Source organism: Physella acuta, unplaced genomic scaffold (genome assembly GCF_028476545.2).
Source record: "Physella acuta isolate Inbredline_101_S28 unplaced genomic scaffold, ASM2847654v3 ptg001100l, whole genome shotgun sequence".
Taxonomy (NCBI): Eukaryota; Metazoa; Mollusca; class Gastropoda; family Physidae; genus Physella; species Physella acuta.
Window position 1 is genome coordinate 1 of NW_026732617.1, and position 16407 is coordinate 16407.

At 36.6% G+C, this 16407-nt stretch overlaps 1 protein-coding gene across 1 annotated transcript; it reads left to right on the forward strand.

The window, feature by feature from the left end:
* Nucleotides 1–8766: 8766 nt before the first annotated feature.
* On the forward strand, nucleotides 8767–16352 carry LOC131955755 (DBH-like monooxygenase protein 1 homolog; the record flags this gene model as incomplete). The annotated part of the gene is given in 14 exon segments (XM_059320001.1): nucleotides 8767–8806; nucleotides 9418–9531; nucleotides 10061–10152; nucleotides 10272–10418; nucleotides 10643–10828; nucleotides 11308–11391; nucleotides 11775–11954; nucleotides 13403–13505; nucleotides 13814–13980; nucleotides 14122–14304; nucleotides 14474–14533; nucleotides 14850–14932; nucleotides 15315–15459; nucleotides 15994–16352. Coding segments are annotated over 14 exon segments (1656 nt in total), but the record flags the coding sequence as incomplete, so codon positions are not given.
* Between the last annotated feature and the right edge of the window lie 55 nt (nucleotides 16353–16407).

Sequence of the window (16407 nt, forward strand, 5' to 3'; positions counted from 1 at the left end):
AGAACCACCGACATTATGACTTGCGACTAAATGTGTCACATCAACATTCGTTTTATATTACACTCTGATGCACCTGTCTCATTTACTAATTAGATTTTAATCGATATTTTTTCGGAAGCTCTTATTTCGTAGGTCCATCTATTTTAAAAAAAAAAACATTGTTTATCGTGTTCCCATTTTTCTAAGGCCATTTTTGTCGATGCTGTTTATCAAGGCGCAGGGCCCGAGAGGTAATATGAACATAAAAAATATAGAGGGCTGTGGCACGAATTTCCAAGAATTTCCTTCATAGCTTCACGCCCAATGTCGATGTGCAATTACAGGGGGAAAATTGAGATAGTTTTAACACAAAACTATTTTAAAATAGGTTACATGGCTATAAAAATCTATCAGCAGTGTCAGAGCGAATACGTCAGGCGTTTCCACCGGCGCCCCAGCATTGTGCGATTTTGGGCCCTAGCTTAGACTGTGAGCACTTTACCTTTATGTTTGCGTTTGTGTTTTCTTCGTGTTTGGGTTGGGTTTGCGTTTGTGGTTGGATTTGTGTTTGCGTTTGGCTTGTTTTCGTTTGCAATGTGTTTGCGTTTTTTATTTTGCTTGTGTTAGACTTGAGTTTGCGGTTCTTATTGGGGTTGTGTTTGCGTTTATGTTTGTATTTGTGTTTGCGTTTGTGTTATCTTTGCGTTTTTTGGTTGGTTGTAGTTCGGGTGGGCTATGCCGATTAAATGCTAATTACTAAACACACATGTCATGGTCCTTTACAGATAGGTTATTCACTAGGCCAGTGCAGGGCCTGGCAGGAACGGCTAGTTGATAATAATTTCGACTAAACAAGAACATAAGATGAAGAACAAAAAGTATAGGCCTACACCTACTACAATTTTTTAGAAAAAGTGTTTTTTTTATTTCCAAAAAATTTAATTAATTAGTTTGCTCAATATAATATTTCAAATTGTTTTTTTTTACATAGTGGCTTATTCAGCCCTGCCTTTGCAGATTTGTTTTATTGTACTTTTTTGGGGCTCAATGTATCCTAAAATTTTTTTTTTTTACCTTGAAGGCAATAAATCTAGTTTTTAATAAAAGTAAAGTTAAAAACAAAAGTCTAGTCCTCAAGTTTGTTTTTCAAATATTGCAGTTTTCGTTGTTCAATCCATCGCCTGTCCAGTTATATAAACTGTCGCGGCAATTCCTCCACAAATTCCTTCGTATATGAGCTAGCATACAGTTCCTCAAAGTTGCAAGATGGCTGGTAAACAACAACAAAATGATAATATATTCTACAAAGTTTGAGCTTAATGTTGTATAAAGCAGTAAATGTTAAGTTTTATGTTGTAGGCCTACATTAAAGTGGGAGTGATCTCCCCTAAATGCATACGCATACATGTATTTTTCAATTCGTAAGGGGGGGGGGCGGCACTTTCAGTGCAACCGGGCTATAGAAATAGAAAGGTTTGTGACATTACATCTCGTTTGTAGATAGAAAATTTCTTAGAATGTTCTTTTAGGAGAACATTATATAGAACTATCAAATTCTAGTGGTCTTTGAATTGCCCCAGTGTAGATACACAACAGCGGTGGACCAAAAATGTGAAGTCGATTTCAGGAAGATGTAAACTTGACCAAACTATACTTTAGAGGACGAATTTATGTGAATGCTGCTTATGTTCATCTTTTATGTCAAAACCTTGATGCTAAATATAATCTTAGTCATACCACTAACCCTGGAGAAAAGTCGCATTCAGATTTTCTTGCAGGCAACTCTTTGGAAGGAGTGGGGTGGGCTGAGCTGAGCCCCCCCCCCCGACAACGTCTACCACACACTCGAACGAAATAGCATTTATATAGAAAATATATCTTTCTCCCCGGTGACAAAAGTCTGATAGAAACACAGCTTGCACAGAATAAAGATACACCCAAATCAATAATCTAAACCAGTATTCTACTTTTGACAGCTTAACCTAATTCATGCAGACAGTGTTCTTTCAGAATTACTACCTACGGGGGAGGGGGGGGGGTATGGCGCTTGAAATTTTCGAGGGAGCGGATTTAATTCTCAGGGAGATGGGGGGGGGGAGCTGACACTATTAAAAGTATATATTTTTTTAATTATATATTTCTTATATAAATTATATTTCGTAAGATGGGGTGGGGGTGGCGAAAAATGCCTGAAAGAAACTCTTGCATGCAGACAACGATTAGACAAATAAATTAGGCACTATCATGTATCTATAACGTCATTATTATTGAGTATTTTTTCGGAATTGGAATTTTAATTTTTGTTTTTACTCTACAATCAATAACGGCATTTTATGTGTGCTTTTTTCCGACTTTGGAACATTACATATTTCGTTTCGTTTTTAAAATTTCATATTTTTTCCATATGGTTAAATTTCCTCGTGCTTTCTGTAGAGCGTTCCAGGCAGACAGACAGATTAGCGAAACTATTATTTTAGACGAGAAAAATGGCCCGTTGAGGAAGGATACAACGGGCGCTAGGTTGATAGTGCTATTTTCTCTAAACTAAAACCAAAACTAAAATCACCACCTTAACTCAATTTAACCGGAAACGAAAAATGACATTGAAAACGGATTTTTATCCAGAATCGGTATTTAATGTATACGAAATATAGTCATCGGCATATCCCTAAACCATGCACCTAATCTCATTCGTGACAAAAGTCGCATTTAGAGTTTCTTTCAGGCACCTCTACTTGGGAGGAGGGGACTTCGCCCCCCCCCCCACACACACACCAAAACATGTCTACCGAACAAATTCAACGAAATATAATTATATACTTGTTCCAGTGTCCGCCCCCTCCCAGAAAATTCTACCCCCGCCCCCCAAAAAATTCAAGTCCCCCAACCCCTCGCCGGAGAGGAAAAAGTCTGAAAGAAACACGGGTCGCATTTGTAGATTATACAAACTAAAGGAAGAACCTGGGCGGGAAAGAGATGCATGAAAAAAAAACTGTGCACGCTAAACACTTTTTAGATTAGAAAAAGTTCCCCCCTCCGGGGAGGAAAAAGTCTGAAAGAAACACTGGTGTCGCGCTTAGCCACTACCCGAAAAACTACATGAAAGAAACTGCAAGCAAACCACTTTTTAGATTAGACACATTAATTAGGCGGTAATTTTATTATAGAGTATCGATGAAGAAATTTCTTTTCAGTTGGGGGGGGGGGGGGGGGGGGGCTTAGACGTTCTTTCGCGAGGGTGGGGCTTCGCCCCTACCCGAAACTTTGTATGAATGAAACTCTTCACGTAAACCACTTAGATTAGACAAAATTGCCTTTTTATTCAATGTTTACTCGAGAATCAATGACGTCATATTACTGTGTGCACTCTCCGGCTTGATACTATTTTCTACTATATGCTAAATGTGACGTCATATTTCGTTTCCGTTTTACTATGCATGTTTTTATTTTGCTTGTGTTTTCTCTAGAGCGTTCTTGTCAGATAGATACACAGACAGATAGATACATACACAGACAGCGAAACTATTAGTATTGATAAGATATAGATAAACCATTACATAAAAAAGGCGGTTTTTTTTCGAAGGAAATCAAAAGTGTGTGTGTTGCGTTTCTTGTTGTCTTTTGTATTTTGTTGTGTTTTGTGTATATTTTGTGTTGTATTTTGTGTTGTTTTGTGTGATAAATTGTTTTGTGTCGCACAGTAGTTGTGCTTTTTCATTTGTATTCTTCAAAAACTACTTTTTGAATGTACTTTATACCGTATCAAAGAAATGACATAAAGGTAGTATATATATATATATATATATATATATATATATATATATATATATATATATATATATATATATATATATATACATATATATATATATATATATATATATATATATATATATATATATATAATATGGCGCATTTTATCAAAGAAATGACATAAAGGTTTTTATCGACTTGTCCGCCCCTAACCCAAAAACTGGCATACGCCTCTGACTCAGTGACACCCTACGTTTGAGGTACACATTAATATTGGGTAGACTGTTGGAAGTTCAACTGATACCAAAAAACATTTTATTTACTGGTTGGCAATCGAATGGTGTGTTCTATCATATATTGATACGTGTTACAGAGCCTACATCAAAAGGTTCATCCAGCAAGCATACATTTTACTGAAATGTGTGTATGGGAGAATATTGAAATAAGATCATGCTTGATTAACAATAAAAGACTAGCTGTTGCAAATAGATATTTTTTTTTCAACCAACTTAGATGTAATTGATCGTTTCAATTGAGGTAAACAATGCTCGTTTACGTAAGCAGGTGGTCGGGCTAGCTGGCTGGCTAGCTGGCTAGCTGGGTAGGGCTATCTGGCTAGGACTACTGAATAGGGCGATTTGGTAATGGCAAGCTGGCTAGGATTAACTGGCTTGGGATAGCTGACTAAGGCTAGCTGACTGAGGCTAATTGGCTAGCGCTAGAGGGCTATGATAAGCTGGCAAGCTTGCTAGAGATAGCTGGCTAGCTGATATTTTGAATCTTAATATATAAAAGCCCATGTGCGCACTTCTCTCAGTCTGCAATATTTTTGGCAACGTCGCCAACATGTTCAGCGATATATGGAGAACTTAAAGATACGGACTTTTGTTGAAAATAATATGATGGACGGTATAAATGTATAAATTAAATTTTCTTTAAAGAAGGGAAATAAAAAAGATATTCGAATGTAGAAACAGATTTCTAACTAAAGCGTTTATTGTCGTGACAAGAGCGCATTAAACAATGACATCACATGTCATTTGTTTACACTAAAGAAAGAACACAAAACTAATGGCGTCATCTTCCAATTTTAGAATATAAAGAAATGAACTATTTCATTCAAATTTGATTAGATCTACGTACGCTATGAAATGTATACAATCCTTAATTATTTTATATATAAATATTTGTTGGCTTAACTATGGAATTGGTTAATTTAGGATAAAATTTAATTTGAAATAATAGGGTCTATTCGCGTAACTTAAGCGGACTCTATATGTAAACTACACCACTTACTTTATAACTATTAGGAACTTACCAGATAGCTGAGTTGCTAGCGTAATAGTTACCATGTGGTTGGTACGGGTTTGAGACACATCATGTAAATGTAATTTTTTTTTTCTCATTTTTTTTAGATATGAATGATAAAGTTGCTCATCGGGATTTGGCGGGACACGGGGCAGGTGAAGTAAAGTTCACCCGTATCTGTCTTCTCAGCATATGAAGCGATAGTGTGGTCAGACCCATGCTCAGCTGAAATAGGTGTTTTTAAAAGGCAAAAGCAACAAACCTACCATTGAACAGCCGGGATTTTAACAAAATTATTTTAAGCCTCTTAATCAGCGTGTGCATTTAATATGGTGTTGACTAATAATGTATATAATTTGATTTTAATTTTTCTAATAGGTATTGGTAGTCTATGTTAAACAAGTATAAACATAGATCGTACATTCACCGCTCTTCTCCCCCCTCCAGATTGTAGACTCACTAGATGACCTTAGATTGTAGACTCACTAGATGACCTCAGATTGTAGACTCACTAGATGACCTCAGATTGTAGACTCACTAGATGACCTCAGATTGTAGACTCACTAGATGACCTCAGATTGTAGACTCACTAGATGACCTCAGATTGTAGACTCACTAGATGACCTTAGATTGTAGACTCACTAAATGACCTCACATTGTAGACTCACTAGATGACTTCAGATTGCAGACTCACTAGATGACTTCGGATTGTAGACTCACTAGATGACCTTAGATTTTAGACTAACTAGATGACTTCAGATTGTAGACTCACTAGATGACTTCAGATTGTAGACTCACTAGATGACTTCAGATTGCAGACTCACTAGATGAACTCAGATTGCAGACTCGTTAGATATTTGTAGACTCACTTCCTTTCTTCCTTATACGGAAACCGGCTCAGAAGGTTTCCCACACATCGGTCGCTACTTCCGTCGGCTCTCACCGGGCTTTCCTTCCCCACCCACCAGACGCGGGATGTCGTCCTACCGCCTGGTACCCAGCTTGATCGAGGGGGGCGTTCGGTCGTTCTTTGAGCCTTGCGCATACAGCAGCTCTACTCGGTCAGATCAAAAACCTCTAGCTGCTGTTGGCTACCACAAGCCATTCCGCACTCACTATGGGGGGGGGGGGGGGGGGTCATGAGCTTGGTCCGACTAGTGGCACTCTTCCGAAGCCACGTGAAGGCCGCAACTTAAAGTCAAGATATCTGTTTAGGGTCGAGAGCAAACCCTTCTTGGTTCCCGGCAGTCTTGCACCTCTCCTCCCCCACGCTGTTACGTAGGGGACTTGGGAGTCCGACGTACCAGGATCTTCGGAATGTAGACTCACTAAATGACCTCAGATTGTAGACATCACTAAATGACCTCAGATTGTAGACTCACTAAATGACCTCTGATTGTAGACTCATTAGACTGTTTTCTCCTCAGAAACGACTACAATGCACGTTTTACAGGTGATTACAGGTGATTTAAAGTTAAAAGGAACCGAATAGTTTGCCTCGTGATGTGATGTTACAATGTAAAATAACAATTGAATATTCAATTGTCATCCAAAACAAAGCTTCCCTGAAAATTTCAGCGCGCTAGCTAACTGGGAAGTGCCAGAAATTTCGATAGCAAGATTTGATTGGAAAGACAAACAAACAGAGACGAAAGCAAGTTAAAGAAAACGTGGGAATATAGAGGCCGTGGTTTAAGGCCAACCAAACAACAGGCGAAGAGTTATGAATCACATCACGTTATCAGTCTATAGCCATAGCTTCAGTGCAAGGTTGGCTTTGACATATTTCAGTGTACAGTTTAAATAAGAATATAAAGATAGTAAACTAAAATATGTAGACCAAACTAGAATAAACAGAGAATGTCAGCACAATTATACTTTAGGGTGGGGTGAAGGTGAAGGTGACTCGCATGTTGCGTGGTTGTCACGTATTTCTACTGACCTGTATTTTTTTAAATTTCGTATCTTCTAGGAACTAATGTTTATAAATTTAAATTTGTATTTGATTCTGCCAGATTACGTGACACATAACTTTGCTTCAAAGATTAATTTGTCCACCAACCTTGGAACTCCGGCATTCTAACTAGACATACCAGCGATGAAAAGTAATGCAACATACCTTTAATTTCTAAACTATTCGTTTTTGTTTTACTCTGAAACATATAGATTAATTGACAACGTCAAACTGTTTCTGTTTTTACGTGTTTTATTGTGTTGCAGCAAGCAATAATTTGTAAACTAATCGCATTCAGTCATTTTTTCTTTCAGACTTTTATCCGGAGAGGGGGGGGGGGGGTGGGGGGGGGGGCATTTGAATTTTTTTTGGGGGGCGACTAATTTTTCTGGGGTGGGGGGCGTATACTGTGAAAAACATAAATAATTTCCAATATCATTTTTTTTTCGTTCGTGGGAGGGGTGGGGGGTAGCCTTTCTTTCCTACCCCCCCCCCCCCTTTACTCCGACGAGAGGCCTGAATTGAAATCTGCTCCCAAATAATTTGATTGTTTTCTCGTCGCAAGTTGTAGTACTCAGATTAGTCCTACTAACAAACTTAGACTAGTCCTACCTAGCCTACAAACTTAGACTAGTCCTACTTACAAACTCAGGCTAGTCCTACTTACAAAGGTATACGCGTTCATATTCATTCACCTTCTGTTTAGTGAAAATGACTAACATTTAAACACGCATTGACACGTCGCTTTGTATTTTATGGGACCTAATTTAGATTATGATTCCTATAACGCAATACACATTTTTCCGTATGACGTACTGTTTAGTATAAGTTTTAAATGGGCCTAAATCCGGTCACCTGATATTTTATTACAACATAATCCAACCTTGACCTTTGATTTTCTCACCTGACTGCCTTATCTTTCTAATCTACCCTCCCATCTTACACACAATTCCCCCCCCCCCCCCCATAAACTTCAAACCTATTTAAACAAAAAAAAAAACTAGCCATTCTACTTCTAAATATTGATCACCGTTGAAACGTAAGTAGTGAGTTTTTTTTAATAGTGAATATGGTTTAAAGAACATATTAAAATTCAATTTTTAGGGTTTCGGAAAACAAAATTCAGTATTATACATTTCCATACTATGGAATTCCATAAACGGGATTTCATTAAAACGAATAATTTTAATGCATTGAAATGTCTCAATTGAAAATTATTTCATTTTAAGTTGTTTCCACTCTGAATTTTTTGATGCTGTGACTTTTCACACAATTAAGCCACCAATTTTCCTCATTAATTATCTTAATTTTATTTTCGGTCTCTGAAACATTCGCCAGAGTAATAAACTATTCACATCAGTTGATGTGTTGTTATATTAAGTTATCTGTTCAACTTTCACATAATTCACAACAATTGTTGTTTTGTTATGTTGTCTTCATTGTTAAACTTTCACATAATTCACAACAAGTGTTGTTTTGTTATGTTGTCTTTACTGTTAAACTTTCACATAATTCACAACAAGTGTTGTTTTGTTATGTTGTCTTTACTGTTAAACTTTCACATAATTCACAACAAGTGTTGTTTTGTTATGTTGTCTTTACTGTTAAACTTTCACATAATTCACAACAAGTGTTGTTTTGTTATGTTGTCTTTACTGTTAAACTTTCACATAATTCACAACAAGTGTTGTTTTGTTATGTTGTCTTTACTGTTAAACTTTCAGTAAGAAATGTTATCCTGTGTATTGTTGATCATCCCTTTTATGGCGTCATGTGATGGGCTGTACGTACCCCCGGCCCCCGCCACTGATGGTAAGTAAATAACAGCCAAGAAGAAAAACACTTCAAAGATATCGAAGACTTAATTATGCGATCACTTGTGCATGTTTGACCAATGTCTAAGATATCACCCTCGAGTCAACTATCTCACCGCCATTACCACCCTCTCCATCATAAAACATCTGTCTATTACTACACAGGCGATTTCTCCTCCCCTTGTAGAATATGTATTATACCTATAAGTATATTAGTCATTATATATCTCAGTATCCAACTCCCTAATATAAACCTTACGCTTATCCATAACCTCCACATTAAATCCTATTCTCTAAAATCCTAAGACTAACCCTATCTCTAACGTAAAACCTATGCCTTTTCTTTACCTAGCCCTAACTTTAGCCCAATCCCAAACTTATCCTTAACCTATCCCTGTTTTTATCCTGATCACTCAATGACTTAGAGGTGGGTACATTGACCGGTTTTTCGGGAATAATATCCTGCTCCTGTTTGATAAGACAAGAAAACATATATAGCTGTTATATTGACCAACAAACTGTCAGAAAATGCTATAAGACATAGTTTAAAGCTACTTATGTGAAGAAATGTAGTTCTCAAACTCTTAGAGCTTTAAATGTGATTGACAGGACCGCTGGCGACAGACACATACAACTACCACGAAGTTCTAGACGACAACTACAATCTGTACTGGAACTTCAACTCTACACACATCTTGTTCAAGGTCCAGGTCAGGACTAATGGTAGGTTCTAATGGTAGGTTGTAATGGTAGGTTGTAATGGTAGGTTCTAATTGTAGGTTCTAATGGTAGGTTCTAATGGTAGGTTGTAATGGTAGGTTGTAATGGTAGGTTCTAATTGTAGGTTCTAATGGTAGGTTCTAATGGTAGGTTGTAATGGTAGGTTGTAATGGTAGGTTCTAATTGTAGGTTCTAATGGTAGGTTCTAATGGTAGGTTCTAATGGTAGGTTGTAATGGTAAGTTTTCTTGTCAGGACTAATGGTAGTTTTTCTTGTCAAGACTAATGGTAGTTTAATGGTAAGTTTTTGTTTTGTTTACTGCTGGTACAATGGGAACAATTATTTTAAAAAAAATTAAATAACTTTAGACTTACAAATATTAAAATAAGTTTTAACAAAAACATATTCACAGTTATTATTTGTAATAAAGTATTAATATGAAAAACTGTCTTTAAACAATAATTTACAAGATAACAACATAAGAACAGTCATATGCAACTTTATGTTGACACTTTTATATTCGCTTTCTCAGGCTACATTGGTTTCGGGATTTCCCCAAACGGCGCAATGACACACTCAGACGTTGTCATTGGCTGGGTGAAAGATGGACAATCCCATTTTTCTGTAGGTTTATTTATATTTTTTATATGTGCAGCATGGAGATACATACTTTTTTTTTATCTTTATGAATCTCTAACTTATGGCATGAGTGTGAAAGTAAAACTTTTGTATTCGTGTCCCAGGACCGTCACGCCGAAGGAAACTTCTTGCCTGCTATTGATGCCATCCAGGACTGGAGTCTGGTCTCAGCTGCTGAATCTGGGGAATACACGACCTTGATCTTTGTCAGGAAACTCGTGACATGTGACTCTGATGACTTGCCCATCACTGTACGTACTTGAGTAATTTATCTAATCCTAGTCGGTTGTCGCTTTTCATGACTATACTCTTCAATGTGCGTTCTGTTACTCTAAGATGTCTGTGAGTTTGCACTTTTACCAATACTTTCTAGTTATTGCTCTCTCTTTTCCCTCTCATCATATCCTTCAAATTAACTGTGATATCATCTCTACAAAATAATGTGAAAAATGTATCCGTGGCACAACATCCACAGAACGGCACGACCCGTGTTATTTTTAGCTACAACCCGAACGACCCAACCTCCGATACCACGGTCATGTACCACGGGTCGTCCAGACGAGGCGTCAAGTCCATTTTGATGCTGGACCCGCCTTCAAGCGAGGCCAACCAGAAACCACTGCCCGATGACGTTGTGACCTTTGACTTCATGAATGTAAACGTAAGTGTTGGCTTGTTGTGAGCCGACATTGTATACATTTCTCTTACAAAGTTCTAAATAGTAGCACAGTTACGTAATTAGATGGTCCATTAAACAATGTGTTGACACATACATTAAGAACTCTGGCTATTTTAACGTAAGTTTTTATTGAGAAAAGACTAGGTAGTATCCTTGCTGTATTTGTTTTTCTTCTTCTTCTGCGTTCTTAATATTTAGTGTTGGAAGAGATTCCCGAAAAAGATTCCTTACAGACCGCTGACTCCGATTTCAGCCTGCTTTTCTTTTTGGATTTGCTCCTTTTTGTTTTTGTTTTAATAACTTATGTTTTTGTGTTTTTTGTGGAAAAGTTTTAACACCAACACGTTGAAATATGTGAAAGGCTTTTTAAAATCTATGTCGCATGATATAACTACAATAATATTTTCATCCAGTGAACTGGCTCTGATCCCTGCCCTTATTGTACTTTCTCTCACCTTTAGTTTACCGTGCCGGCCATGGGCACATACTACAGGTGTACGATTGTCAAACTTCCTGACCTCGGCCAAAAACATCACATGTTCAAGGTAAGAACATCTCAGTTAATCCATTTCAACTGCAACCACAATATTCACTTGTCCTAATTATCTGTCCAAGTTAATTATTGGTCCATAATGATTTAGACTTCTAAACGATAGTATTGATCGTATAAAACTTGGCAAAGAAATTACAAGAAAACATGTTTCTTTTGAGAACAACTTGTAATTTCTTTTGTTTCTTTTGTGAACGACTTAACTACATAGTAGTCTTTCTACTCCAACTACTAACAAACTCACAAAGGTACAAAAAGCACTAGCAGTATACAATAACAGATTATTTTTTAAAGTTGCTAGTGGTTTGATAAAAACTTGATGTGCACTGAAGTAAACTAAAAATTGCAAGTGATAAGAACTTGATGTTGTGTGTCCAGTACGAGCCCATTGTCCAGCCAGGCCACGAGGAGCTGGTCCACCATCTTGTGGTCTACTACTGCCCCATAAAGGTGGATGACAAGTTCCTAAACACGTCATACATGTGTTACGATGAGACGCCGAGCCAGGAGCTCAATCAATGTGAACACGTCATCATTTCATGGGCCATCGGCGGGAGGGTGAGTCTTTATCAAATTTTCGTCATTTTGGCCACCGTTGGCCAGGTAAATCTTTATACAGTTTGTCCTTTTTGGCCATCGACGGTCAAGTAAATCTGTATACAGTCTGCTATTGATGGCCATCTGCGATACAAGGTTTTTTAACATTGTAAATAACATACTGTTTATGACCTTACCTATAGGCTATACATGTTTTCACCAACCACAGATAATTCAACACCAGCCCACACTAGTGTAACACACAACATCCATAAGATGTTAAAGAAGCATAGCCAACACGGAGGTACAATAATAGGAAAAAAGAAAATCTATAAATTATACTCAAGTTTAAGTTGTTTTTATGTTTGTATATTAATTTATGTTTTTACTTTTTTGTTTGTCTGTTCCATTACATGAGAGCATCTGCACAATGTGTAGAAATGTAAAATACGTATTTATGTAAAGAATAATGTTATTTTTCCCCAAACTGTTATTCACAAATCTATTCATAGAAGTTAATTAATTTATTGATATACTCATTTATAGAAACACCCGTTTAATTATAAAAGTTCAGACCAAGAACCTTATTTTAAGGAAAAAACAACTTTCACTTGATTGATTTACTTATTTTCACAACAAATATGGCGGCTTTCATGGCTTTCAAAAATTTAACGAATTATAAAGCTACATGCACAGTGCAAAAACGCAATACACGTAATTGGTTCTAATTCATTAATACTAATATTAGTTTGACGTCAGCTTTAATAATTTATTCATTTATTATTCAAATGCTCAGAAAATATTATCGAGATAAATCGATGTTTTTAAAAGACAAAAACATATAAACTGAGGTGTGACCTTTAGATGTGAATAATAAAGTTGCCTATCGTGACTTGGCTGGACACTGGGCTGGTGAGGTGGAATTCGGCAAGTGAGGTAGAGTTCACCTGTGACCTTAGCATATGAAGGGATAGTGTGGTCAGACCCATGTTCCGCCGAAATCGGTGTTTTTAAAAGACAAAAACATGTTGTCTGAGGTGTGACGTCTTTTTTTAATGTGGGTTCTAGCTTTTTGTGTCGATGTGTGAGAGTATGGAGGGTGAAACAAAGATAAAAATCGTCAAATAAAGGTGAAGTCTTTAATGGATGACCCCCGAAACCCATAGTTATCAAAAGATAACGGGTAGTCTAGTACAATACAAAATTCATAAAACAAATCTTTCTAAAATAACAAACATTAAATACTTTTACAAATAGACTTATAACTATGATTAGATTTATCCTGTTGGAATATTACACGTCAAATGATGCTCATAAGTCAGGCAACATACCTAAAGTCATTCACCACCCTGACCAGAAACATAAACCTACGGATGTCTTCAGCGTTTAGTGTAACATTACACTAAATCCACACTACATTCCTTTAGCGTTTAAGTAACATAGCACTACAACCACATTACATTCCCCAGACTTTCAACTTCCCAGAGAATGTAGGTTACTCCCTTGGTGCACCCAACGACCCCGTCTATTTTAGAATAGAAACCCACTACAACAACCCCGATCTCAGATCAGGTTAGTTATCATTTTTTTTTCTTTGATTGATCTTAAGATATGTTGTATGTGCCTTGTAGCATTGTCCAGTCCTGTGGTATTTAATGTAGAGGCTTATTTTAAAAGTGATGTCATTTTTTCCAAGATAAAACATTGATGCTAATAAGAGTTAATTTAAGTTTAAGTAAATTACCAGCTTTAATTATCGCAATATCTGTTTCAAATTTTGTTATAAACTAATCTATGTATTAAAAGCATTATGGATGACTGAACATGCACTTGACATTGTGTGTTGGATTAAAGTAATAATTGGACGTCGTGTTTTCCAGATTTTGTGGACAACTCTGGCATAAGGATCTACTTGACCAAACACCTGAGACAGTACGACGCTGGGCAGCTTACAACAGGGGTCAGTGTTGACCCCTTTCAGATGATTCCACCTTTTGAGCCCAGTTTTATCTCCGCTGGTTACTGTACTGCAGACTGCATAGCTAAGGTATTTTATGATTGGTTCTAAAGATTGTAATATCCATTCATGTTTTTTTTTTCTTTAATGTCCCATTGCTGCTACATTTTCCGACACTTTTCATTTGAAACAACAAAACTAAATATGTGTTTAACCTGGTTTCGATCCCAGGGTGTTGGAGATACAGAGATAAAAGTTTTTGCCAATTTCCTACACGCTCACCTACTGGGGAGGAAGATGCGGACACGTCACTTCCGGAATAACGTGGAGTTACCTCCCATCATGGAAGACAACAGCTACGATTTTAACTACCAGGAGACCCGGATGTTAAAAGAAGAGCGAGTGGTCAAGAAGGTCAGTCTAAAGTTATAAAGTAAATAAAGTTTTACGATATATGCATTTACTTCCTTTATGATTAAATCAAAGATATTTGAAGCATTTTAGAACAGGTTTTTCAGTGACAATATTTCAGTTAAATCATTGGGGTAAACTAAACATCTGTTATTTCCTTAAATTTCTCTAGGGCGACATGATTCTTGTCGAGTGCGACTATGAATCCACTGGTCGAACTGACGTCACGTTTGTAAGTTGTTTGTAGGTTGTAGTACGTAGGTTGTTGATCGTATGTTCTTGCACTTTAGTAATTCATTCTATCATTAGTATCATGTATGTATGGTTGACTGCAAGGATGCATATAATCATAAAACCAAATGCATATGTATATAAATATAATTATAATTACAGTTTTAAAATGCTAATCTATTGCTGCATTTTAAGCACTTTACATTTACACATATATACACGTATAAATAAATAAATATATATATATATATATATATATATATATATATATATATATATATACACGTATATTTTGCATACTATTTGATGACGTCTAGGGAGGACTAAAGACCACCGATGAGATGTGCCTCTCGTTCCTGCTCTACTACCCTCGGGTACCTCTCGCCAGGTGTCTGACCAGGTAGGGACATCAACCTCACACTGTAGACTCTAGATATTTGTAGACTTTAACTACTAGGTAATTGTAGACTCACTAGATATTTGTAGGCTCTCTAGATAACCTCAGATTGTAGACTCACTAGAGATTTGTAAGTTTTCTAGATGACCTCACATTGTAGGCTCACTAGATATTTGTAGACTCACTAAATATTTGTAGACTCATTAGATAACCTCAGATTGTAGACTCTCTAGATCAATGACCGCTTCACTATCAAAAACATTTGAAGACACTAGTTGAGAACATAAATCATGCAACTGTCCAAGCTATAGACAGGCATTAGTTAGTAAGATTTTCTAGTTAATATCTAAAGACCTTTGACTCGTTGAGCTTTTTTCCCCCATAGAAACGACTACCAGGCACCTTTTACAGGGGACAACTACTTTAACCTTGTTCAGCAACTGGACTGGTCTAACGACTCAGTTAGGGCTGATTTCAAGCAAGTGTCCGAAAATTCTGGAATCTTCGACGAATGCCTGATCCACACCAGGGTAAGTATAAGTGTATTTTGTAATATGTATTTTCATAGTCTTTATGTAATGTATTATCGTGTGTATAGTGCCCTATGTTTTGTGTGAGTTTTTTGAGTAATTATTTGGTGTAAAAAAGTTATGTAGTATGTTAATTGCATATAGGGCCTATGAGAAGTTCCTTGCCCAATAGTGAAATGTTAGTTAAATTATTTGGTTGCAATATTAGATATAAAGTATTATTTAAACTAACAAGACACATCTATAGATCAATAAACAGAAATACCAGATCCATGTCTACATTTCTACCTATGTCTTTTAGGCGATGGCGTAGGTCGAATACTTTGTCTATCACTACTGGCTCGATAAGAACGCCTTTTAAGTTCTTTTTTTGTTGAAATTTGATTCTTGACAATCATTAATTTATCTTACACTTCACATGGTATAAACAAAACAGCCTGATGGTGTAGAATTTACTGTTTCAATCTGCGCGTTCTGTCATTTCATTCCCATGCCAGAGAACATCTTTAATTTTTTTTTTCCATTGATCTCCAGTTTACTGTAGACCAAAGACAGAAGCCGACCTTGACCCAAGAATATCAACCGCCTAAACAGTGTGGCGTCTAGTGCCTATCCCTCATAGAGACCTCAAATTGTTCATAATTAAGTAATTACATATAGCGTATAATGCCTATCCCGCAAGGGGACTTAAATTGTTCATAATTAACTAATTACATGTAGCGTATTATTCTATTTACACGTAACTTAAATGTTTTGTTCAAATCAGTTTTTTACATGGAAACTTTTCAACAACTTGTTCAAATCTGATGCATAGCGAATGTTATTACTTTGTTTAATAGAGACTTTGTATTTTTCGACATTTTGTGCTATTATGATTTAAACGACAAAATTCTCTCAATACAATAAAAGAACAGAAACTCCAAGTTGTGTATTGATTTGTCTAGTGCT